The sequence below is a fragment of the Scatophagus argus genome, chromosome 8, assembly GCF_020382885.2.
Source record: "Scatophagus argus isolate fScaArg1 chromosome 8, fScaArg1.pri, whole genome shotgun sequence".
Lineage (NCBI taxonomy): Eukaryota > Metazoa > Chordata > Actinopteri > Scatophagidae > Scatophagus > Scatophagus argus.
Genome location: NC_058500.1, coordinates 6,613,572 through 6,637,372, shown reverse-complemented (window position 1 = coordinate 6,637,372; position 23,801 = coordinate 6,613,572). Strand labels below are relative to the sequence as shown.

The 23,801-nt window shown below is 42.5% G+C and overlaps 2 protein-coding genes and 1 long non-coding RNA gene across 4 annotated transcripts; all 3 read left to right on the top strand.

Moving 5' to 3' along the window:
• Positions 1–220: 220 nt before the first annotated feature.
• On the top strand, positions 221–11,775 carry LOC124063970 (immunoglobulin-like and fibronectin type III domain-containing protein 1). The gene is made up of 17 exons (XM_046398144.1): positions 221–343; positions 880–1,081; positions 1,786–2,058; positions 2,206–2,707; positions 3,032–3,180; positions 3,480–3,581; positions 4,765–4,889; positions 6,309–6,450; positions 6,557–6,850; positions 7,377–7,673; positions 9,421–9,600; positions 9,699–9,827; positions 9,934–10,242; positions 10,526–10,611; positions 10,748–10,940; positions 11,028–11,324; positions 11,408–11,775. Exons 1-17 carry the CDS (start codon positions 221–223, stop codon positions 11,773–11,775), a joined length of 3,771 nt encoding a protein of 1,256 aa, XP_046254100.1.
• LOC124062800 lies at positions 3,479–5,286 on the top strand. The gene is made up of 3 exons (XR_006844008.1): positions 3,479–3,581; positions 3,893–4,009; positions 4,765–5,286. It is a non-coding gene; the product is annotated as an uncharacterized LOC124062800 (long non-coding RNA).
• A 3,614-nt stretch (positions 11,776–15,389) lies between the features above and the next one.
• On the top strand, positions 15,390–20,464 carry zgc:66479 (uncharacterized protein LOC327541 homolog). Of its 2 annotated transcripts, none has more exons than XM_046397550.1 (5): positions 15,390–15,978; positions 17,480–17,964; positions 18,412–18,574; positions 19,260–19,803; positions 19,945–20,464. In XM_046397550.1, coding segments are annotated over exons 1-5 (1,473 nt in total). In that variant the 5' UTR covers positions 15,390–15,699; the 3' UTR covers positions 19,947–20,464. The 2 variants fall into 2 exon arrangements, with proteins under 2 accessions (XP_046253506.1, XP_046253505.1); XM_046397549.1 differs by having other exon boundaries at positions 15,395–15,978; positions 17,477–17,964.
• The last annotated feature ends 3,337 nt before the right edge of the window (positions 20,465–23,801 follow it).

Sequence of the window (23,801 nt, the reverse complement as noted above, 5' to 3'; positions counted from 1 at the left end):
TTCAACAAATCCATCAGATTTCAGAAAACTGCTCAGGAAAAGGTAAGAAGATAGCTTTTAAAGGTAGTAAGATACTAAAACAAATATTTATGAACATGTGAATTTTGTAATTGAGTCTGCAATTAATATTTACATATTTGCTCATTTTATCTTTAGTAAAGTGGAAGAGAACCTGTCAAAACAAGCGGATGGGGAAACCGATAAAAGATTCTGGGACACGATGTTGAACGCTGACAGGAAAGACTATGAGCGCATCTGCACTGAGTTCGGCGTTGAAAACTTGGATTTAATTCTCAAGAAACTGCAAGAGAAGAAGAGGGAGCAAGTGCAAACCAAGAGTAAGGTATGAAAACTGTCAGCTCTCACAGCAGATGCGCTATCTTCACCTAGAATCATCAGTATGGCAACAACAAGGTCTGATGGATTTGTCATTAGGCTAAAGGCATTGGGCACTGATTATTCATTCTGGATGTGATACTTTCTCTGTCGGCTATCAGAAAACAGGTAGAGCTGTGATGGCTGTGCTTTATTAGAGCTGGAAAAATTGAGCTAAAAGATGCTCAGAGAAAAAAATTAAGATCTCTTTGGCCATCCAATTATTTCTAGAAGTTACACCAGTAACACAAATGCTGCCTATTTACTACATTGTCTGGTGAATTACGTTTAGGCTCCACCATTTTATAGGAGTGTCGAAGTATCAACTTAATGCACTACATTGTGCCTCCAAATTTCCACAATAATGTGACCAGAGCTATGATCAGTTATGAGAATCAGAATATCCCATGGCATGTTTTACAACATGCACAAGGTGTAAGTCTATCTTTTCCATAGTCAGACTGTTAAAGCTTTATGTCTCCAACTCCTCTGTGTACTTGGTAGGATGATGCGATTCCCTACAATGAAGATGCGATGGAGAAACACAGCCTGAAGAGTGCTGGGAGGACAAAAGAGTTTAATATGAACGGTCTGGTGCAAAACAACACAGAGCTCAATCAGATGGATGTTGAAGAGGTCAACCTTCTCAACACAGGGCTGAATCGGGTGGCTGAAGAGACTGACCACCTCCCCACAGACTTTAAACGTAGGTTCAAGGAAAAAAATAAGTAATTAAGTGAAAAGTTTTCAAAAATCCAAATTGGCTTTGATGTAGCTACCTCTCTCAATCTGTAGTCACCACTGTGTAGTCTCGCTCAATGCCCTTCCCATGGCAGATTGGCTACACATCATGAGTAACAGCCTATCAACACTGAAGGTTGCTGTGCCACAGACAGGCAGGAAGACTAAAGGTTCTCCAGAGAACAGAGGGAGCTCTGTGTCAAAGCAAAGGCAACAGATATGATCTATTTCTATGATGGCAAGCATGACTAGTTTCCCAGTTCTACCACTGAAAATGCACAAAGTTATTGTATTTCACTCTTTAAAATTGCTCTTCAATCACTCTTCCCAAATATACTCACTGCACTTCAGAGTAAAACACAGTACACATCTGCCTTGTCTACATTTTCACTGCAACTGTGCATCAAGATTCGGCAGTAAAACTCTATTGCACACTTAAATGATGCTTAATTCTTTAATTAATCCATTCACATGCGTACTGAACTAGACCAACTACATTCTGTTACACCACTACTACACATGTAGATTTTTCTGGTCCAGAGATGATACACTTCCTATACAAAGACACACACGGCATGGCTTTATACTCCCTTGTTAATCGCTGGTTATAGCTTGTACAACAACCTGAATACATGGCTATGTTCACTGACTTTTGTGTTGCTTTTACAGTTTCCAATGTGGACTTTGTTATCAAAATTCAGGAGGTTAAAGCTCAAGAAAGAGAGGATGCCCTCTTTGAGTGTGTCCTAACACACCCATTAGCCAAGATCACATGGATGGGTAAGGGCAGCGCCCTTGAAGATGAAGAGAAATACAACATAACCGTGTCAGATCACAAACTGATCCACAGGCTGCTGATCAGGGACTGCAAGCAGGTGGACAAAGGGATTTATTCGGCTGTGGCTGGCATTGTGTCCTGTAGTGCCTGGCTGGTTGTGGAAGGTAACCCTTGCAGTATAACACACCAAAAATCAATTGGTCAGTGTGTACTCTTAAAAAGTCATCCTAATTACTGCTATCATTCAAAGTGATGATTTTCACTAATAATTGTGAGTTATGTGTCATGTATTTTGTATTTCATTTTATAAGCTGAGAGTGCATCTGCTGGTAAAAAGACAGCTCGTAAAACCACCTTGGCTGGCGGAGCCCGGATTGACCTTGAGAAGGTAGCCAGAGAGCAACAAATAAAAAACCGAGAGGAGATGGAGAAGATTTTAGCATCCGTAAAAGCAAAACACGAAGAAGGACAACTGAGAGACAAGAAGACATTAACTATGAATGTAAGAGAGGGTGAAATAAGCGCAATGGGCGGAACAGGTAAAAGCAGCGGAGCAGTAAAGGACTTGCCTGATACAGGTAAAGTCAGCGTTCTATCTGAGTCAACAAGAAGCAAAGGGAATGCAAAGTCCAAAAACTCAAGGAGAGACAGCACAGTAACAAAAGTCAATGTTTCAGGGTATGAAACTAAAGCAGAAGGGCAACTGAGAGGAGATGACCCCAAGAACAAGAAACACACAAGATCCGGTCAAGTGGATTTTGACGAGGTATCAGGTAAAGTCCATCCAGGCCTGACAATTAATTTGGCATTGCAGTGAGTAGGCAGCGGTGGTTAAAGTTTGCATTTATGATGTGTGCATGTCTGTATATTCTATTCATGTCTGGATGTCACTCAACTTAATTTTTTTATAACTGACATTCCACAGATACAAATGACAAAGGACATTCTGGTGAGAATGAGGACTTCACTGGATCTGCTAGCAAATCAAAATACATAAAACAAGGTCAAGTCACAGAACATAGAGAAACTGGTAAGACAACGTATAGAAAATGTACTGATCTTAATATCCATACTTGTGTAAAGGGTCCTTTTCATTCTACTTTTGACTGTTTACTGTGTCTGTGCAGCCTCCAACAGTGAATGTGTTGATGTAGAGTTAAACCAGATTCAAACGCTTGCCGCAAGTCAAAATGAAGTGACTGATTCAGCTGGAGATAAAGAATCTAATGGATCTGTCAGATGCCAAAGGCCCAAAAGGAAAGTCCATTGGAAACTACATGCATCTGGTAAGTAACAACCCCACAAGAATAGTCACACTTGCACCAGACATGCTGTATAAGTAAAGTACTGACTGAGCATCTGAAACATTGCTGAGACAGTGCTATTTTCTTTTAATCAATGTAATGTAGCTTTAAATGTTGGTAAAATCCATCCCACTGGGGAGGAAAAGAACTCGGACATCTCTAGCTCTGCTTTTGGTTTGTTTTTGGATGATGCCAGGATCTTACTTTATCAAATAAAACTGCAATTCTATAACATTCTGAATTTAATGAAAACCCACCCAAAATCTGTGGCTCTACCACAGGTCCAAATGAGCAAGGAAGTGACAATGAAGCAAGTGACAGTGATGAGAATGAGGACTCAAGCTGCTCGAAGCAAAGCCGACATGCACACGAAGCGGCCAATGGTAAGAGACCATAAGCGGCGCATTACTGCATAGTGGGGCAGTATGGATTAAGGGACGGCAAATAATGTCGTTCCAAAAGTTATTCTTCTGTGGGTGGAAGGAAAGGCAGTGACTCATGAACACATATTCTTGTGTTTAGGAATACTTCTTCTGGTTCCTCTCAGCTTTCATGTATGCATATGTGATGCATTTGTTAAGTCACTCACATTTAATTAGCCCCACATCCTGAATAACTACCACTAATTTGTACACACTCTGAGACTGTTGTGAAATTAAAATTTATAGCCGAATATATCTGACGTTTTAAAAAGGTGAAAGAACGGGTCCTGAAGACCACAATGAGTGTGAAGACACTGAAGATGGTACTGGCTCTGGCACACACTCGAGGCGTAAAAGACAAGGTCCACTGATTAAAGATGTAGTGACTGGTAAGTAACCTAAATGGTGTCATGACTGAATCATAGGAGGAGGCTTCAGTCGGATGCATCCTGTAATCAAATAATCAGTTCATCACTGCAGTGCTACTTTACACAACTATAAATAATAACACTACTGTGAATTCCTGCTGCTATATTACACTCATTGGTAAAGTTATGTCCATTCAACTCAGGTTACTGTAAGTCTCTAAATATACCTGTTGGTTAAATGTTTATCTTTGGATGATTGCATCAAACTTTACATGCGCAATTTTATTTAAAAGACATAAGTGACATTTTTTAATATTTTATAACTGAGGACATTGGAATTTAATGCACCTGCCGCAAAATAAAAGCTGAAAAGATAATCATTACTAAACTGAACCAGAATTCCATGATACTTTGGAAACATTTGCCATACCTGCCATTTTGTGATCTTCAATTGCTATACAGTGTGAATGATCCCAACAGATCTGTGTTTGGCTCAAGTCAATGCACATTAAACAAATGAAAACAAATAAGAATGTTTTAAAAAATGTTTTAAAATACTGTAGTATAAGAACCAGAGGGACAAAACTGACTCCCTGCAGGAAGCGAAAACTGAAAAAGGCAATAAATAAAAAGATTGCACAATTAATAACAAAAAATAAATACATAATAAAAAAAGAAAGATCAAACATCAACCATTTTTCCAATTATTGTATTGTTTTTGGATGCCTGTCCAAATAATACAAAAGTCCCCATCTGTTCTGTTGTGTGTGTGTTAGATCCAGGAGTTCAGTTCGTCTGTGGTTTGTCTGATGTAAGCGCAATCATCAATGAGACTGCTGAGTTATCATGTAAGCTCAGCGGTAAAGACTGTGAGGGAGCCTGGTTCAGAGATGGCAAAAAGGTCAGTCGGAAAGGTCAAACTCATCATTTTGTTGGTGCTGTGTCAGTGTCAAAAAACGCATTATAACAGCAAGGGATCCGAGGTCACTTTCACACCTGTAGTTTGGCCCAAGGGAGGAAAAAACAAAACAAAACAAAACATGGTGCCTTTCATTCACAATGCAGTTCATGTTCACACTGACTTATTTAGAAACAACAAGATTTGCAAGCATAAAATCACAAAGACTGGAAGGTAACCAATTCATAAAGGCAGTTGGGGAGTGAGTGAGTGAGGGTATGAGTGTGTGCATGTGTGTGCGAAGAAGAAAACTGAAGGGAAAAGCAAACTGAACAGGTTAAAGTTCACTATATGGACAAAAGTATTGGGACATCCTTCTTAATTACTGAATTCAAGTGTGGTATGGGGCTGGAGCACAATTAAATGTTATGGTGACTCGAGCCTGACCAGGCATGATTTAGGCGTCTGATGACAAATCTCCATCCACCTCTTCAGTCAGGTGGGCATCATTTGTTTTACTCTGGATGTCACCTTATTGCACAGCCCACAGTAACCCGATACTCCATTAAAATAATTTGGATGATTGATATGGATTCTCCGCCCTCTTCCTACCTCTTATTATAATATAAATACTCAGTTGTTCATCTTGTTCACTTGGTTGTTTATCTTTTGTTTGATAGCACAGAGAGAGAGAGGATAGAGAGAGAGAGGGGGAGGTGGTTAAGACTACATACACTATAGACAAAAGTATCCAGAGACAACACTTTATAAGGCTGTTTTTCAGATCCTGGGCTCGGCCCCTGACTTCCTGTGAAGGGAAATCTTAATGCTTCAGCATACCAAGACCAACTTTGTGGCAACAGTTTGTTGAAGGCCCTTTTCTATTCCAGCATGACTGTGCCCCAATGCACAAAGCAAAGCTCCATAAAGACATGGTTGGATGAGTTTGGTGTGGAAGAACTTGACTGGCCCACACAAAGCCCTGACCTCAACCCCATCCAACACCTTTGGGATGAACTGGAACGAAGATTGTAAGCCAGAACTTTAGGTCCGACATCAGTGCTTGACCTCACAAATGCTCTTCTGCATGAATGTGCAAAATCTCCCACAGAAACTCTCCAAAATACAAAATGACTCTCTTCTCAAAGGAGTGGAAGCTGTTTTATCTGCAAAGGAGGGACCAACTCTACTCCACGCCCCAATGCTTTTGTCCATATAGTGTAGTTTGTAAGTAAACACTAACATAAGGATAAGAATGTAAATTTTGCAATAAGAAATAATCTCTAGAATTAGGGTGATTAATGAATTCTTTCAAACAGACCCCTTTCCCCACAATGATTACATTATCAGTCTGTGGGAAACACTGCAATTTTTTTTTGCTCAGTGTGTTTATTTTCACCTGTCTGCATGCTTTCCCATCAGATATCCCCAGATGAAAATTTCATCATCACTAAAGAAGGTGCAATCCATAAGTTACTCATAATTAGGTGCAATGAAGAGCACTCGGGGAAATACCGCTTTGAAGCAGATGGCCGTAAAACAGAAGCCATGATCAGCGTCAAAGGTTTGAGAATTTGCCATAATAACAATAATGATTTATTGCAGTATAACTAGAAAGCTAGCTTGAAAAGACCCTAACTGCCCCCCCTCCTTTGTTTTTTTTCCTAAAGATCCCCCAAGGTTCGACCCCGAAGACCTCATCGCTTTCACTCAGCCTGTGACAGTTAAAGTGGGGCACAACGCCATCTTCAAACTGCATTTTGTTGGGCATGAACCCATAAAGATTCAGTGGTACAAGGAGGGAGAAGAGCTCCAAGATGACAACCATACAAAAGTAGAGAAATCTGGGAGTCACAGCCGCCTGCTCCTGAGCAGATGCCAGAGGAAGGACACAGGAGAGATCAAGATCAAGCTCAAGAACGAACACGGCTTCACTGAGGCAACTTCACAGCTTATTGTGCTTGGTAAGTGATAAGGATAACGTACAAATTCAACACAAGAAAATTACCCACATATATAACTTTTTTTGTCTTGAGCTGTACATATAACACCACAATAAAAATGTTAGAGAAATTCAAAGGAAATCATTAACATCCAACTACTTCAAGTAAATGTAATCTTTATAAGCTGCCAAAGGATCAGATTTGTGTAGCAAGTAGTAAGAAGTGCCTTGCTTTGTACCTTGGGTGAAATCTTTAAAACCGAAAACACTAGAGTTTCTAAATGCTTCATAGCTCATGTCCGTAATCGTAAAGCCAGAGCAGATTTTTTTCCTCTATCAAGTGAAAATGGTGCAACATTTCACTGAGCCCATCTATGCCTGGACAGATTCAGGGACTTGAGTTCAGCTCTCCAACTACCTTACTACTGATCAAAAAAGTTAAGATAAGTTTTTATTCTGCTTGAGGAATAATCCTCATTTGTGATAACTTGAGAGATTAAAGATGTGTTTACAGAGCTTGACTGGAATGACTCTTTTTGATGTTTCAGACAAACCCACTTCACCCATGGGTCCTGCAGAGGTAACAGAGAGCTCAGCTATGTGTATTGAATTTAAGTGGAGGCCTCCCAAAGACGATGGAGGCTCACCGGTGATTAACTACGTACTGGAGCGACAGCAAGTGGGACGAAACACCTGGAAGAAACTAGGAGAAACTCCAGGTGTGCCCACCTTCCGCGATACAGACGTGGACCATGGACGGAAGTATTGTTACCGTGTCCGGGCAGTGACTGCGGAGGGTACAAGTGACGCGATGGAGACTGATGAAATGCAAGCCGGCACACTAGGTGAGCCACAGTGGTACTTGTGTGATATCTGCCAGGTCAGTTTGCCTCACCCCCTCCATTACGTCCTAAACACAAGGATGTAACTTGAAAATTTCATCCTTCTGTGGTTAATTGTGGTGTGTTCCTCTTCAATCATTACTTATGCCAGCGTATCAAGACTAGAAGGGACTCAACTCAAGGTCCTCTGAAGCCTAGACAGGTCATGAGTCAATCGCAGGCCAAACACATGTAGACAGACGCATCCAAACATACAGACACCTGTGCACAGACACATCCACACTGGCTGGCAGGTTAAAAACTGGGACAGTCTCACTGTGAGGAGACGGAGCCAACCACTGAGCCGTCAAGATGCAAGCTGTACAGTTTCTCACAATACAACATGATAAAAAAAAATATATATATATATATCACTGAGAAGTTTTCTGATGCTGGAATCAAATGCTGCTGTAGCTGCTGCTGAAACCATACAGCAAAACAATAAGCATACACTGCAGTCATTTTCGCTGTCCAAACACACAGAAAAGACTGCAGCCTTTGGGCTAAATAACATCACACAATGCACAGTGTCTCAGTGTCCTCAGTACTGGATTAGAAAGCCTTTCACGTCAAACCCTCAGGCCAGCTGACAAAATTACATTTGACAAACGTATTCTCCTTTCCAGGTGTCACAAAGGTACAATATGGTCATTGCGTTTTAGATCTATGAATCTCACACACACGACAGCCTCACATGTTTAAAGCCTTTTGATGGCTCAACAGCCAAATAACATGACGCCAGCAGAAAAGACGCGTGGGCACAACAAGCACAGGCCTTGCACGGCGCGGCGGCCGAAACACAACACAACAAGAGCATCAAAAAATAAATAAATAAATAAATAATGACTTGCACTCACTGAGGTGTGCTTGGAAGAAGTGAAGTTCCTGCGTTGTTGAAGTTCTCCACCAGTTTACAAGCCCTCCAAAGAGATGCTGGAAGTGAAAGTGGTCCTTGACAAGACTGGAAAGAGTCCTCTCCAAGATCCAGTTATTCTCCACAAGCTGCTTCCTTAAGGACTTCTGTGTTGACTTCTGACAAAAATTATCAGTCTCCTGATCCGTGAAAAAACATTTTAACTTATTTCCCAAGTTGTCACTCCGTGAGTTTGTATCGGTCGGGTCGCGGCCCCACTTTTGTGCAGGTGTTTCGTGTGCAGCAGTTAGGCGTCCCCAAAATATCACAGGTAATATCGACAGATAATAAATAAGAAATATCACATCTTTACCATGGTTTTAAATAACTGAATCCTCAGGGAAAAGACTCTGTCGTATTCCTGTGGTTTTCCCACTGTGACATGTCAAAAATGTCTGTGAAGAAGACCTAATATTTATTTAATTAAACTTTGATCATCGGCTGAATCAGTGTCATTACTGCCCCCTGCTGTTCTCCATTATCCATTACACTATCCTGGTTGGTTCATGTCAAAAAGCTTTATTGCTATCTGCTGCCCAAAATACAAATTTACAATGAAGTCAGAGAAGGCTGTAAATTCTAACACTCTTGATAAATCATTTAAGTAATCATTCAATGATCACATTTTCTGTAAGTTAACTAAAAAGAGTTCAAAAGTTTTCAGTGCATGACTCATTAAAAACATGGCTGATTTAAAAACAGCCAATTAAAAAACAAAGAAGAATGTGGGAGTATTAAAGACAAGTTCAGTCTCTCTGACCAGAATCCTTACATTAATTTTGTTTTTACATGCTTCAGCTTTTCCTGGCCCTCCTCCCCCTCCGAAGGCGGTCAGTGCCTACGATGACTGCATCAACCTTTCCTGGGATTCACCAAGTAACCGAGGAGGTTCGCGTATCCTTGGTTATATCTTGGAGAAACGCAAGAAGGGAAGTAATCTCTGGACAGTAGTTAATGCCATGGATGAGCTCATAAAAGGTCCGCACTGTTATTTGACTACAGTTTAATCTGAAGGCAGTGAAGGCCACAGCACTGATGTTTTGTTGTTGTTGTTCTTTCTCTGACATCACTTCCAGAGAAGAAATACGCAGTGAAAGATGTTATGGCAGGTATGGAATATGAATTCAGAGTTACTGCCATAAACCTCTCTGGAGTTGGTGAATTTAGCAGCCCATCAGAGTTTGTTTTTGCACGGGATCCCAAGCGTAAGTGTTGCAACAGTTTTTCACGTGACACTCGACAATAAACAATAGATTTCCCAAAATTATAAATTATATAATATTACATGACTTTAGAATTTGTGTACTTCAGAGCCTCCTGGTAAAGTTACCAGCCTGAAGGTGACAGAAACTTCTTACTCCCACTTGGTCCTGACTTGGACCAAACCTGAGGATAAACCAGGGATACAGGATGAAGCAAAGGGATATTTTGTAGAGATTCGGCAGGCGGACTGCATTGAATGGACCCGCTGTAACACCACGCCCATCATCACGACCTCCTTCAGTGTGAAAGGCCTGAAGTCCATGGACATGTACTGGGTGAGAGTGATCGCAGTTAACGATGGAGGGGAAAGTGCTCCCGAGGAGCTGACCAACTATGTCCTGGCAATGCCCTCACCTGGTATGTAAACTCTTGTTTGTAAGACTTAATTTAATAAACACCAATATGTTGCGGGTTAGTTCCTGCTTTGTATTAAAAATTTGAAGAATGTTTTAGAGGAAAGGTTCCAAAATTGTGTTATATGTCACCATAAATATTTCCAGAGTACTAAGTCAATGATCGTTCATTTATTATTCTTTGAAATTATTAACGCTGGACAAATAATTACAGAATCAATTACAAAGAACCTCCTAAAATTTATATTTTCCTAAGCACTTTTCATTATCCTTGTTCATTATTCTAGTGAGGCCAAAGTTCACAAACCACAAGATGAAGAGTTTCATGGTGGTGAGGGCAGGAAACTCTGTCAGGATAACAGTGAACTTTGAGGTGAGATTTATACTCACTTATACTCAATAATCACATAGTGAGGTAAAGATTTCGCAAAAATAAACAGGAGAGAAATCTTGAGGATACTATACTCGAGCCTGAAATGCTCAAGTTAAGCTCATGTTCCTTTTACCAGGCTTCCCCAAGGCCAGACATCATGTGGCTAAAGGACAATGCGCCCGTGACAAAGCGAGTTACAATCAGTAACTCTGATGGCTCATCCCAGCTGCTGATTCCCTCCTCTGAGCGCTCTGATTCTGGCATCTACTCCATTTTGGTGAAAAATCTTGCGGGGCAAGAGACGTTCAGTACAGAGGTCAGGGTCACAGGTAAAACTAAAATTAAGAAGATCTATTTTCTTTTGCTACATCATGGTTAAAGACGTGATCAGCCAGTAAAAGTGACTGTGGTTACAGATGACCCGAAGCCACCTGGACCGGTAGAACTGGAGGAAAACGTGCCTGGCACAGTGACTGTGATCTGGGATCCTTCTCCTGATGAGAGGCGTGATGACCGCCTCCACTACGTTGTTTCCAAACTGGACTCTACCAAAAGCACATGGACCACTGTGGCTGACAGACTCTTCAATAACAAGTTCACAGTCTGCAATATTATGCTTGGGAGGGAATATACTTTCCGTGTCTATGCCAAAAATGACATGGGCATATCTGCACCCTCAGAGTCACCAATGTGGGGGATGGAGAAGAAGAAAGGTGTGTTTCTGCAACAACCTCAAAGGTCAAATAGTAATATCTTCAAGAAATATATAAACTTACTGTGTTCCCATTTCTTGTAGACAAAATTGCAGTGAACGTGCTGACCAGAGAGGATTGTGATTTGAGATGCGCTCCAACCTTCATCGTACCTCTGAAGCTTCACACTGCACCCAAAGGCTATGAATGCTGCATGAGTTGTGCAGTGAAGGGAAATCCCAAACCTCGTGTCACATGGTATCGAAATCACATCAGCCTAAGCACTAACACCAACTATTACATCTCCGACACCTGCGGAGTTTGCTCTTTGTTAATACTCCGCGTGGGCCCCAAAGACGTGGGAGAGTACACCATCACTGCAGAGAACGGCCTCGGACGGGCCGAGTGCTCCACCGTCCTCAGTGTCAGAGGTGAGAGAGAAACACACCTGTACTTTCATTTAAACAGGTAGGAGGAGTAAGAATAAACATGCTTGATAACGCTCAACCTTTTCAACTCTCTTCCATACAGAGTGAAGACACGAAGGGCAGCACAATATGAACAGTGTTTATTTGAAGCTTATGTTATCTAATACATGATGCTTGATTTGAAGTGCTTGCGTTCCTTGGATTACTGCACCAGTGCCAGTAGGAAAAAGATGCCATTTGTTGGACTGATACTGAAATAAGAATAAAATAATTTCTCAACAAAAACCTTGTGTTCTTGAAATTATTTTACTGTTGAATTTTCCATTGAGTGGTTTAGATAACCAGTGCAGAACAAGAAGATGGTTGTATCTTGACATAATGACCTTTTTCTAGCTGATTGTTCATACTGCAGCCTAGCAGCTTGTGAAAGGATCTTCATCTTACAGCTGATACATAAGACTAAATAAACTGAGGCTGTTTGCTCATGTTGACCGAATACCAAATCACAAAGGGTAGCCTTTGTGAAAAATAATACAGCCAAATATACCTCCATAGCAGATGATTGGATGGGTCATAAGTAGCCTCAGCTGTAATGTTACCAGCACAAAGGTGTTTTAAATGACCCTGACCGATAGCACCTCAAGGTTTAAGTTGGATGAAGCACAAATACCAACAAAATACAAGCCATGGGCTTTTCTGACATATATTGCAGGCAATAGGGAGGAGGTTTGCAGGCAATAGGGAGGAGGTGAGAGCTATCCAGCGCACCCTGAGATCAAAGATCAGGGAGGCAAAGGAGAGGTACCGGAGGAAGCTGGAGTGGAAACTCCAGCAGAACAACACGAGAGAGGTGTGGAGTGGCATGAGGACCATCACAGGTTACGGGCCAAACAGAGGAGGAGTTGATGGCAGTGTGGAACGGGCGAACGAGTTGAATCAGTTCTTTAACAGATTCGACACAGGGACCCCAATTCACACTTCAAACGACTCCTCAGCAGTACGGCTGCAGCAACCAGCCACTCCAGCCTCTCTCCCTCCACCCACATTCCATCTGGATGGCCTCGCTCACACCTCGTCCCCAGAAGCCTGGGTGGACCACTCTCACCTGGGTACCACAAGCACTCCTCCCCCACCCATCACCCCAACGATGACCTTCACAGCTGACCAGGTGAGAAGACAGCTGCAGAGACTCCGTGCAGGCAAAGCTGCAGGCCCAGATGGTGTGAGCCCCAGGGTCCTGAAAGCCTGTGCCCCCCAGCTAAGCGGAGTACTTCATCATGTCTTCAACCTGAGTCTGAGTCTTCAGAGGGTCCCCGTGGTGTGGAAGACGTCATGCCTCGTTCCTGTCCCGAAGACGCCGCGTCCCAGCGACCCCAAGGACTACAGGCCTGTGGCCCTGACGTCACACATCATGAAGACCCTGGAAAGACTCGTCCTGGAGCAGCTCAGGCCCATGGTCCAACCACTTCAAGATCCCCTTCAGTTCGCCTACCAGCCCCGCCTTGGAGTGGACGACGCCATCATCTACCTGCTGAACAGAGTCTACACTCACCTGGACAAGCCGGCAAGCACTGTGAGAATCACGTTCTTCGATTTCTCGAGTGCGTTTGACACCATCAGGCCGGCTCTGCTGGCTGAGAAGCTGACAGCGATGCAGGTGGATGCCCCACTGGTGTCCTGGATCGCAGACTATCTGACGGGCAGACCGCAGTACGTACGCCTGAAGTGCTGCCTGTCAGATGAAGTGATCAGCAACACCGGGGCTCCACAGGGGACTGTCCTCTCTCCCTTCCTCTTCACGATTTACACCACAGACTTTACGCACTGCACAGAGTCCTGCCATCTTCAGAAATTTTCTGATGACTCTGCAGTGGTTGGGTGTATTACTGGGGGGGATGAGAGAGAGTACAGGACGGTAGTGGACAACTTTGTCACATGGAGCGGGAAAAACCACCTACAGCTCAATGTGACAAAGACCAAAGAACTGGTGGTGGACCTGAGGAGGACTAAGGCTCCAGTGACCCCTATCAACATCAAAGGGGACACTGTGGAGGTGGTGGAACAGTACAAGTACTTGGGGGTGTACTTAGACCACAAACTGGACTGGTGCAAGAATGTGGACATGGTCTACAGAAAGGGCCAGAGTCGCCTCTACTTTCTGAGGCGGCTGAGGTCCTTCAACATCTGCAGTACGATGCTGAGGATGTTCTATGAGTCGGTGGTGTCCAGTGCCATCACATATGCAGTTGCCTGCTGGGGCAGCTGCCTGAGGGTGAGGGACACCAACAGACTCAATAGAATCATCAAGAAGGCCAGCCATGTTGTGGGAGAGGAACTGGACTCTCTGACAGTGGTGTCTGAGAGGAGGATGTTGTCCAAAATAAGAACTATACTGGACTTTCCCTCTCACCCTCTCCACAATGTGCTGATCGGCTACAGGAGCTCGTTCAGCAACAGACTCATACTCCCACGATGCACCACAGAGCGACACAGGAAATCATTCCTGCCTGTCGCCATCAAACTGTTAAACTCAGCACTGTGATGGACACACTCACTGTATATAGACAATGTACATATTGGCTTTTTACACATGCACATACCTGTATTTTAAATTTTCTTAAAAATTTGAATACAGTTTTTTGTAAATACCTGTACTTTGAGATTTTAGTTTTGTTTATCCTATCTTTATTAAGTTTATCCTATTTTTTATACTCTGCACTTTTCTCCTTTCTTGGTCGGGAATACTGCATGTGCAATGTCTGTAAAAACAAGAATTTCCCTCCAGGGATTAATAAAGGAATTCTGATTCTGATTCTGATTCTGATTCTGACATATTGGAAAGCAAGTAAGTTCTATACAACTTTGCACAACATTTCAGATGAAAATAGCCTGCTGTGGACTTCTTCGTTCTCCATTACATTTATTTTACAGCTTTAGATAGTCGTTAGGTTACATTTAAGATGAAGATATGACACGAGCAGTAGCATAACAAGCTTTTAAAATACAAAAGACAGCGCAATAATTTCCAACATTTTTTGCTTGGAGCAGTGTGTAATCGAGGTCACATTTCAGATGTTCATGAGCTGCTTATGAGCCTATTTAGGTGCTTTCACTTGAGCAGGATTTTTCATGGAGAACCTTTACCTGCAATACAGTATTTTTTACACTGCTCCATTGGTGCTTTTACTTAAATAAGCATCTGAATACTTCTCCCATTACTGGTCGCGTTATTATAACCCACACTGTTCTGTGACAAAAGGGTGTAATTGCTGCAGGACACATACACTAGAACCGGGACATCTGACATTACACCAGCAGAGTATTAAATGCCATTGCATTCTAAAGACATAGATATTAATATGGAGTTGATCCCCCTTTGCAGCTATAACAGCTTCCACTCCTGGAAGCATAGTATTGTCCGAAATGTCTTGGTATGCTGAAGCATTAAGTAAGAGGCCGAGCCCAACCTCTGAAAAGCAGCCCCATACCACACAACCACAACTTGAATTCAATAATAATAGTGTCCCAATACTTTTGTCCATATAGTGTGCATGCAGCTCCGCTCTCAGCTGCAATAAAAAAATAGCGCATGGAAGCAGGCCTGCATCGGACGCGTAAGTTTGATGACAGCAGCGCACATGGTGGCTGTCTGGCCCCACTCCATCTCCCGCCTCCTCCCCCCTCCTCTTCCTCAGTGGACGAACACGCTACCTACGGTCCACGCCTCCCTGTCTCGTCTCCTGCTGTACCTCCTCATCAGGAACTCTCTGCAGCCTCTCGGCGCTTATTGAGCGGTGATTGAAATCAGGCCTATTGTGCGGCCAATGAGAGGAGGCTTCTGAAGTGAATCGCCGCTCACACTTCGGTCAACCTTTTTTTTGTTATTATTATTATTTGGACCCTCCGCCGAGCTCCTTGAATCTCACCTCTCTGCCTGGCCAGAACATTGTGTCCTTTTTGTGGGGAAAATGACTGCCAAGCACCGGAAAGGGAAAAGCAACCACAAGCATGAAGATAACTTTTTCAAAAATGAAGTTCTGGAGTCTGAAGTTCGCGCTGGAACGAATAATTACACTCTCCTCTTGGTTTTATTTGTCTTGGTTGTAATAGGCGGTGCCACTGGCGCGTGGTTCTGTTTCCAGCAGCACCAAACCATAACCTACTTAACAGACAATCTCATGGGCATGCAGGTGAAAATTGTGAAACTGCAGTCCTCCCACGAAGAAATGCGACAGTCAAGTAGTAAGGTAAGGGATTAAAAACAATAAGAACAATAGCCTCTCCCGGTGAGAGTGATTGGTCGCCTGATTTTGCAGCCACAAGACGCACGGGACGCCTCCTGTAATGGCCTGTGCCCCTTTATGAATAGACTATGGGTCTTCCCGTGCCTTTAATTTAGAAAAACACTTGATTTATTTTTTTTTTTTAAAAAGGCTTCACCGCGTGCCAACAGCGCGCATTTGCCAGCCACAAGTAAGGAAAGTTAAAACCTGCAGGCCTCTATCAGATTTCAAAATGCCATGAGCCTCGTTGGAATGAGTGCAAAACGCTGCTATTTCTAACATCCACACAGCTGAGGATTACTCTTGACCTGTTAACACCGTCGCAGGAACACTGACTTTATCACTGACTCAGATAACGTTAAAGCAAATCTATTCTGCGTTATGGAGTTCTGTGTGGAAAATGAATGTGTTGTAATGAAAGTCAAGAGCAGGCTTTCCAGAGCTGAGCAGAGAAAGCTGCCACAACATGACAGTGGTGTGCTGGGGCTAAATTTAGTCTGTGATTTGGATACTTAACACCAGTTCAGATGTTGTTTACGGGCCTTCGGAAAGAGTGAGGCCGAGCGATTGTTTCATTTCTGAATGAAACAGGACACTGTGTTCTGTGTTGCCGTTCACAGAATTAGTACCAATACTTAAAGAAATGATATTCCTATGGTTTTAGGTATCAGCATGACTGAACTGGGCTTCGTGATGTCACTGCAAGCTGAGGTTCATGGCTGGCTGGGGCTATAATTCACTCTACCTGTGAAGTTCATGTTATTCCAACTATTTATAAGTAGCTGCAGGCAAGAATTTTTTTTTTCTTTGACCAAAACAAACACACTCCTCCTCTTCTTTCGTGCAGCTTCACTATTGGTCAGGACGAGCCACTGACTTGGTGAACAGGTCTGCTAGCTCAGTCATGTTATATGTTCCTGTACAGGCAGTAAATTGTGTTCTGTGATTCATATGTTTGCCAATGAAGTTGCATAAGTCATAAAAACCCAATGCTTTTTTGACCTCTGGCTGTTTAGATTCTGGTATTGGCGTGGCTCATTAGGCAGTAATAGCTGAGATTTCCTTTCCTAGATTTGCTTGACATGAATTGGGATTTAATGAGAATTTGAAAAGATTCCACAGCCCATGCTGTCAGCTTGGAGCTGAATAGTGTAAAGGCTTGAGTTTTTTTTGTTTTGTTTTTTTTAAAAAAAGGCAAAACTTATTTTTATAGTCTTTCATACCTTAATTTGATAGAAGAAATATAGCTGTTTTGAGTAAATGAATATAATACCATATGATGTGAATATGAAAGTGTAGTTGGCGTCTTTGATGTTGGGTAACATCATAATTATGTCATGTGTTTTAATACCTTTCCCCTTAGACAGTAGTTAAGAGGCTATCGAAGCACCAACTCAGTGGGAAGACAGTCACTTTAAGTAGCCAGCTCGACTCAAAATCGCTTCTGTATTTCTCGTTGCAGCAGCACAGTTCAGAGAGTATGGAGACCCGTCTGAGTGCCTTGGAGGAGTCCTACGCCCTGGCTCAGAAACAGGTGGGCATCGCCTTGGCTACAGCAGAGCAGCTCAGGACCTCTGACCTCCCCGCTCAGGTGCTGTCGCTCCACACGGAGATGAAAGCCCGCCTGGCAGAGATGCAGCAGGCCACCGTGTCCCTGGAACAACTGAGCCACCTGCAGACCATGCTGAAGGGGAAGAGCGAGGAGTTTGAGGGTGTGAAGATTCAGGTGGAAGGCCTGGCCACACTGAGCGCTGAGCTGTCCCACAAAGTTGAGGGTTTGACAGAGAGTTTGGGAGAAGCTGAGTCAAAGCTGGAGGAGCGAGTTGGACAGGTTGCCACGCTGAGCGCCACCCTGGAGGCACAGGTGGCTGAGGTGCTCCGGATGAAGGAGCAGCTGGACACCTATCAGGTTCAGCTTGAGGCCAGCACATTGGAGATTGCTACTGTCAGGTAGGTTGTGGAGAAAAAGCTGCAGCAGCAGCAGAAAATAGCTCACCTCCTCTGACCCATAACTTTATGTTGACTTTGTCAAAGCCCTGTTGGCTGCCAGCGTCTGCATCTCTGTGTCACCCCAGACGAATGTCTGCAGGCCTCATATTCACATTGTAAGATGGCCCTGATCTGTACAAACATTTCTATTGTACTGATGATTTTTGGAGCTGAATGATTTGTGTAAGATTTTCTCTGTACGAAGATCAGTACTCTTTGAAGCTTCTGTAAACACCATGAAAATGTGCTTCACAGGCTATTGTTGCACATGTCAGATTCAACGAAAGCAATGTAACGAAGCCATGGGTGCCTTTTCCAAACACTTTAACAGTTTTTAACTCCAAGCATGATTTGAAACAGTGATTTTTCACTCAGAAATTTTCACTGTGTGTTTCGTCTGTCTTTCAGAGAGTTGGCTGAGAGTGAACAGTCGAAGCGGCTCCAGCAGGCCAGCGTGGAGGAGGAGCTCAGCGTTCTACGTCAGAGTCTGCAGGATCAGACCTCAGCAGCCCGCAGTCTGACCTCTGGACTGCAGGCTCAGCTGGAGGACATACAAAAGCAGGTTACCCAGGTAACCAGCACATAAGCTAATCAGATTTAGCCTGATATTCGGACTGAATTGTCACTTGGTCACTTCATTCAAAGTACTTGAATCGCTTAACAAAGCGAGTGTATGTGTGTGTGTTTGTGTGTTTGACGTGTCGCAGGTCTGTGATGGAACTAATCAGATTCATCATCGTATGAAATAAATAACTAAGTAGGTCACAGATGGTATCTTGGTATCTGAATGGCTGCGACTTCTGCCTTTGCAAAGCTGCCAGGTTAATTCTAGACGGTGACCTCTGCATGTCATAAGCACCTCCTTCATTTCCTGTCTGCCTCTGATATCTAATAAATATTTGTTAGATAAAGTTCTCACAATAGACACTTTTAGAGGCAGTTGTGTATCATTAGATCACACTTGATCTGTAATGGCAGAACCTGTCAGTGCACATGGTCTCTTTACTATTTCTGTTCACTGTCTGCCCATAGGGAACCATAATGAGATTTTCATCCCATTAATTTGAAAGAGCTAATTGCCTGACATGGATTCTTTGATGAATTCACATCTTCATTTCAGAGACTGCAGATCCCTCATGTTGTGTGTCATTATCGATGGATTTGGATGTCCAGACCTGATTGATTTGATGGAAATGATTTGCTGTTCAGGCTTCACTCTACTAAAATACAGTATTTTATTGCTTTTCTCATTTTAGCTGGTGGGAGAATCTCAACCAGCAGCTGAGCCCGAGGAACAGAAAGAGGAAGAGACAGCTTCAGCAACTGAAGGAGAAGAAGAGGCACTTCCTGCAGATGTAGAAACGGAGGCATCCAACCTAGTAGAAGATACAGAGGAAGATGGAGGAGAAACGAGTGAAGGACAGGCAGCTGCACAGGATGAAGCTCCTGTTGTGGAGGAGGGCTCTGTGGCAGATGAACCTGCTCCTGCAGAGGAGGTCGAGACGGTAGAGGAGGATCAGACAGAGCAAGACCAGTTGGTTGCCTTATCAGAAAACGAGGAAGAGGATACGACAGAGACTGCAGAAGGGGTACAAAGCGTGGAAGAGGAAGTGTCTGAAGAGGAGGCACCTGATGGAGAGGACGTTCGGGAGCCAGAGTCAACACTGGAGGACGAGAAACTCAAGGCAGAGGAGGAACTGTCAGAAGGGGATGAAGAACAGCAGGATGTCACAGCTGAAGAGGAGGCGGATAATGAAGGAGAGGAGCCATTAGAAAATGATGCTTTAACAGGAGATGAATGTAAGTGAGAAAATATCGAGAAAAGTTACTTTTTCACAAACAATGGTTTTATTGACGTTGCACTGCAAGAAATAGATTCAAATACTGTCCTGTCCTCATCCTTACTAATATCTAATATCTTGTTTTTTTAATGTTTTACAGAGCGCTTGGATTTTATTCCCCACATCTGCCAAGGAGAATGAGAGCTTTCTCAGTCTGAAGTCACAGTCTGCAATATGACAAATACTGTAGGAAGGCATTATTGATTGCTGTTGTTTAGGTGCAGTACTCATTATGTGGCTGCTCTTTTGAAAGGCAGACCTAGTCAGAAGAAGTCAGTCACTATGCTGGAGTTAGGCTGAATTCTGTACCTCAAAATATCAGACTGCTGTTTAAGTTAGGAAATTAGTTATTCAGGGTTAAACCTGCCAAGAAAAACCTCAAAAGCCTTAATCCCCCCCAAAAAAGAGCGACTGTTTTTACAGAGCATTTTCCACTCTTCATAAACTCACACTTTCTTCTTCTTTCTTTTTCTTTTTTATAAAGCTCTCTGTGCTAAACAGGAAAAGTCAAAGACAGTGACATGAGAAGAAGCCAGTGCTGTTTTATCAGTGCACTTAAAGCCATAAGTAATGTCTGTTTTGGTGACATTAAAATGTTTCTTTTCTGTCTCTGCCTGAAATGTATCATGAGACAATATTTTACAAGAAAAAAAAAACAACTGCAGTAACTTGATGTGTCCCAGTTGTTTACACAGCAACAACTAAAGAAATGGCAAAAAAGAAGAAAAGGCACATTTGATAAGAATTCAGATGTTTTTAAATAATATGATAAACTGTAGTTGATAGATATTTTTAAGTGGTTAAGTACTTGGCTCATTGTATTTATTGCACTTTTTAAAATCTGATTACAAATCCAGTCAGACAGAATTCACCCGTAGTATTGTAAAAGTCTGAGCCCTCTGCCAAGAACTGTTTGTTTCTGTAAACATCATTCTAACAGTCATAGTCAGTTCAGACTTTGCATCACATGCTGCTGTGTGTCTTTAACAACAGCATGGTATTCTATGCATTTACACCACAATGTTTTTCACTGACAGGGGAAAATAAAGCAGTTGTTTATAACTATCACCTCAGGGACAAATTGTTCTCCAGATGAATGGAAAACGGTTGCAGTTCAGTGTTGAACTACAGCTATGGTTTTCACAAGCAAGTCATTTGCATCCGCACAACACTAATTAGACAAGAAATGACTACGGTAGTTTTGTGGCAGTTACCGCAATGCATTTTTAAAAATGAAACCACTCCCTCCACTACACCAAATTTCACAGCTGAAAACAACCCGATAAGAGATGACGTTTGAATTTTACAACAGTTCATACAACCAGTCAAACTAGTTAACTGAAGTACGTGCGTGTTCAGCTGCGCTCGACCTAAACAGGAGGACTGGCTTTGGACGTGGCTTTTATATCCACGCTGCTGAGCATGTCTGGGAGCATTAGAAATAAAGGGCAAAACACGTGGTCACATCCAAAGACATTTTCTCTGAGGTGCTCTGAGGACAGCTGGAATAATAGGAATTTTCAAGTGCAAGCTGTGCAAAGAGTGAACACGTCAAACATTAAAAAATATTGTTATAAAATTACTTCTTTGTGTAGCCATGTTTCACAAATGTGTTAAAAGTAGGTCAGCAGACTTTATGGTAGTATTAGAAGAGTTTTGGACATCATTTTTAACTAAGCCCAATATTCACTGTAATACTATATATATATTGTAAAAATTGTTGAATGACACTTCTCACATTGTCATGTTTTTAAAATAAACCCTGATTCTTTCACTATTGTATGCTCGACTCTGTTCTGTCTCACTTCATGCTGATCACATAACAACAACCGTGCTTGGATCTGACGGTCTCATTTCCCCTCTTTTACTGTCACAACATTTACTTATATCATCCTGAGCCCAATATCGTCCTGTTAAAGTTAACTCTGTTGATATTCCGTTTTATGTTGGTTTTGTTTTTTCATCAGCAAACCCCATGAAAAGATTATGAACAAATTAGGTGATTAGGATCCGACTTATAGAGGGGCTCAACTGCCATACATGTAAAACTAATGTGAATGAAATGTTTTATTTCCTTCTGTTGAACAGCTTCTGCTTTGTCATTAATACAATCTTGACTTCTCAGTCTGTTCACTTGACATATAATCTGATTAAATAAAGCAGTCAAAGTATTTTTGGTGTAAATAAATGGAAAAGGAGGTTGGGAAAAAAATCCAGATTTGACAAGAGTGTATCAGTACACCACTTAATAATACGAAATAATTGTGGCCAATATAAAAATGTTATATAGACAAAAATAATGGGACACTTGAACATTACACCAACACTGGTGTACTCACATTCTGAATACACAGATGCCTTTGCATTTTGGAGTGTTTCTGTGTTCAGTGTTTCTGTGAGAATTTTTGCTCATTCATGCAGAAGAGCATTTGTGACACTGATGTTGGACCAAAAGGCCTGGCTCACAATGTCCATTCCAGTTCATCCCAAAGGTGTTGGATGGGATTGAGGTCAGGACTCTGTGTGGGCCAGTCAAGTTCTTCCACACCAAACTCATCCAGCCATGTCTTTATGGAGCTTTGCTTTGTGCACTGGGACACAGTCATGCTGGAATAGAAAAGGGCCTTCAACAAACTGTTGCCACAAAGTTGGAAGCATAGCATTGTCCAAAATGTCTCAGCGTGCTGAAGCATTAAGATTTCCCTTCATTGGAAGTCAGGGGCCGAGCCCATCCCCTGAAAAGCAGCCTCATAAAGAGGTGTGTCTGGATACTTTTGTCTATAGTGTATGTAGTCTTAACCACCTCTCTCTCTCTCTCTCTCTCTCTCTCTCTCTCTCTCTCTCTCTTTGTCAACTCCATCCTGCCCTGTCTCCTTCTCTCCCCCTCTATCCTCTCTCCCTCTGCGCTATCAGACAAAAGATGAACAACCAAGTGAACAAGATGAACAACTGAGTATTTATATTATAATAAGAGGTAGGAAGAGGGCGGAGAATCCATATCATTCAGTCAAATTATTTTAATTGAGTATTGGGTTACTGTGGGCTGTGCAATAAGGTGACATCCAGAGTAAAACAAATGATGCCCACCTGACTGAAGAGGTGGATGGAGATTTGTCATCAGACACCTAAATCATACCTGGTGTACACAGGCTCGAGTCACCATAACATTTAATTGTGCTTCCCAAGTTTCAACATACTCGGGCCAAATCTGCAGCATGTATTGCACAGATGGGATGTATTCACACATTATCATATTATTTGGCCAAATTAACGCTTGTTATTACCAGACTTAAAAAATGTGCTGGCTGCACACACATTCAGCTGAGCTGCAGTGTGTGCTGACTTGCTTGCATCAGGCCTTAATGGATATGAAGACAGAATTGATTGTGTGTGCAGATAGGCAGGAAGTCTCTCTCTCTCTCTCTCTCTCTCTCTCTCTCTCTCTCTCTCTCTCTCTCTCCCTGCACTCCAGCCCTTTGCTTATCCAGCCTCTCCCACTCATCAGTGCTGCAGTGTCTCAGCGCCTCAGTCTCTGACCTTCCACAGGTACCATGCAAGCGTTTGTGCCCAGGTAAGTTTCAGAAAGACTGAGTCAGGCTGTTCTATTCCTGAATCCTTTTTTCACCTCTTTCATTTTCAGTCTGACAAGCTCCTATAATTGTTTTTGTCACTTTAATATGGAGTAACTACGCTCTGTTCAGATGCTGTAGGCCTCTTTGAACTGATGTGAGCTTGTAGTTTGTTGCTTTGCGGTCTGAAAGTTAATTCCTCTCTTTGATTCACTTGTTTAGCTTTGTTTTATGTACATTACTAATTATTGGCTTAAGGATATCATCTTTAGCAACTACTAATTAATTTTTAACACTTTTCATTAGGTGGCTTAAGAGGAGCATTTTGCTATGTATGAGTTGCAGATTTCGTTGTGATTACAGCGTGGGTGGGTAAAATCTGAACTCA

Coding starts and splice junctions, on each gene's coding strand:
- LOC124063970 (XM_046398144.1), top strand. CDS start 221: ATGTTGAACGCTGACAGGAAAGACTATGAGCGCATCTGCACTGAGTTC. Junction 4,890..6,308: donor GGTTCAGAGATGGCAAAAAG/GTCAGTCGGAAA, acceptor CTTTCCCATCAG/ATATCCCCAGATGAAAATTT. Junction 6,851..7,376: donor TTCACAGCTTATTGTGCTTG/GTAAGTGATAAG, acceptor TTGATGTTTCAG/ACAAACCCACTTCACCCATG.
- zgc:66479 (XM_046397549.1), top strand. CDS start 15,700: ATGACTGCCAAGCACCGGAAAGGGAAAAGCAACCACAAGCATGAAGAT. Junction 17,965..18,411: donor TTGGAGATTGCTACTGTCAG/GTAGGTTGTGGA, acceptor TCTGTCTTTCAG/AGAGTTGGCTGAGAGTGAAC. Junction 18,575..19,259: donor TACAAAAGCAGGTTACCCAG/GTAACCAGCACA, acceptor TTCTCATTTTAG/CTGGTGGGAGAATCTCAACC.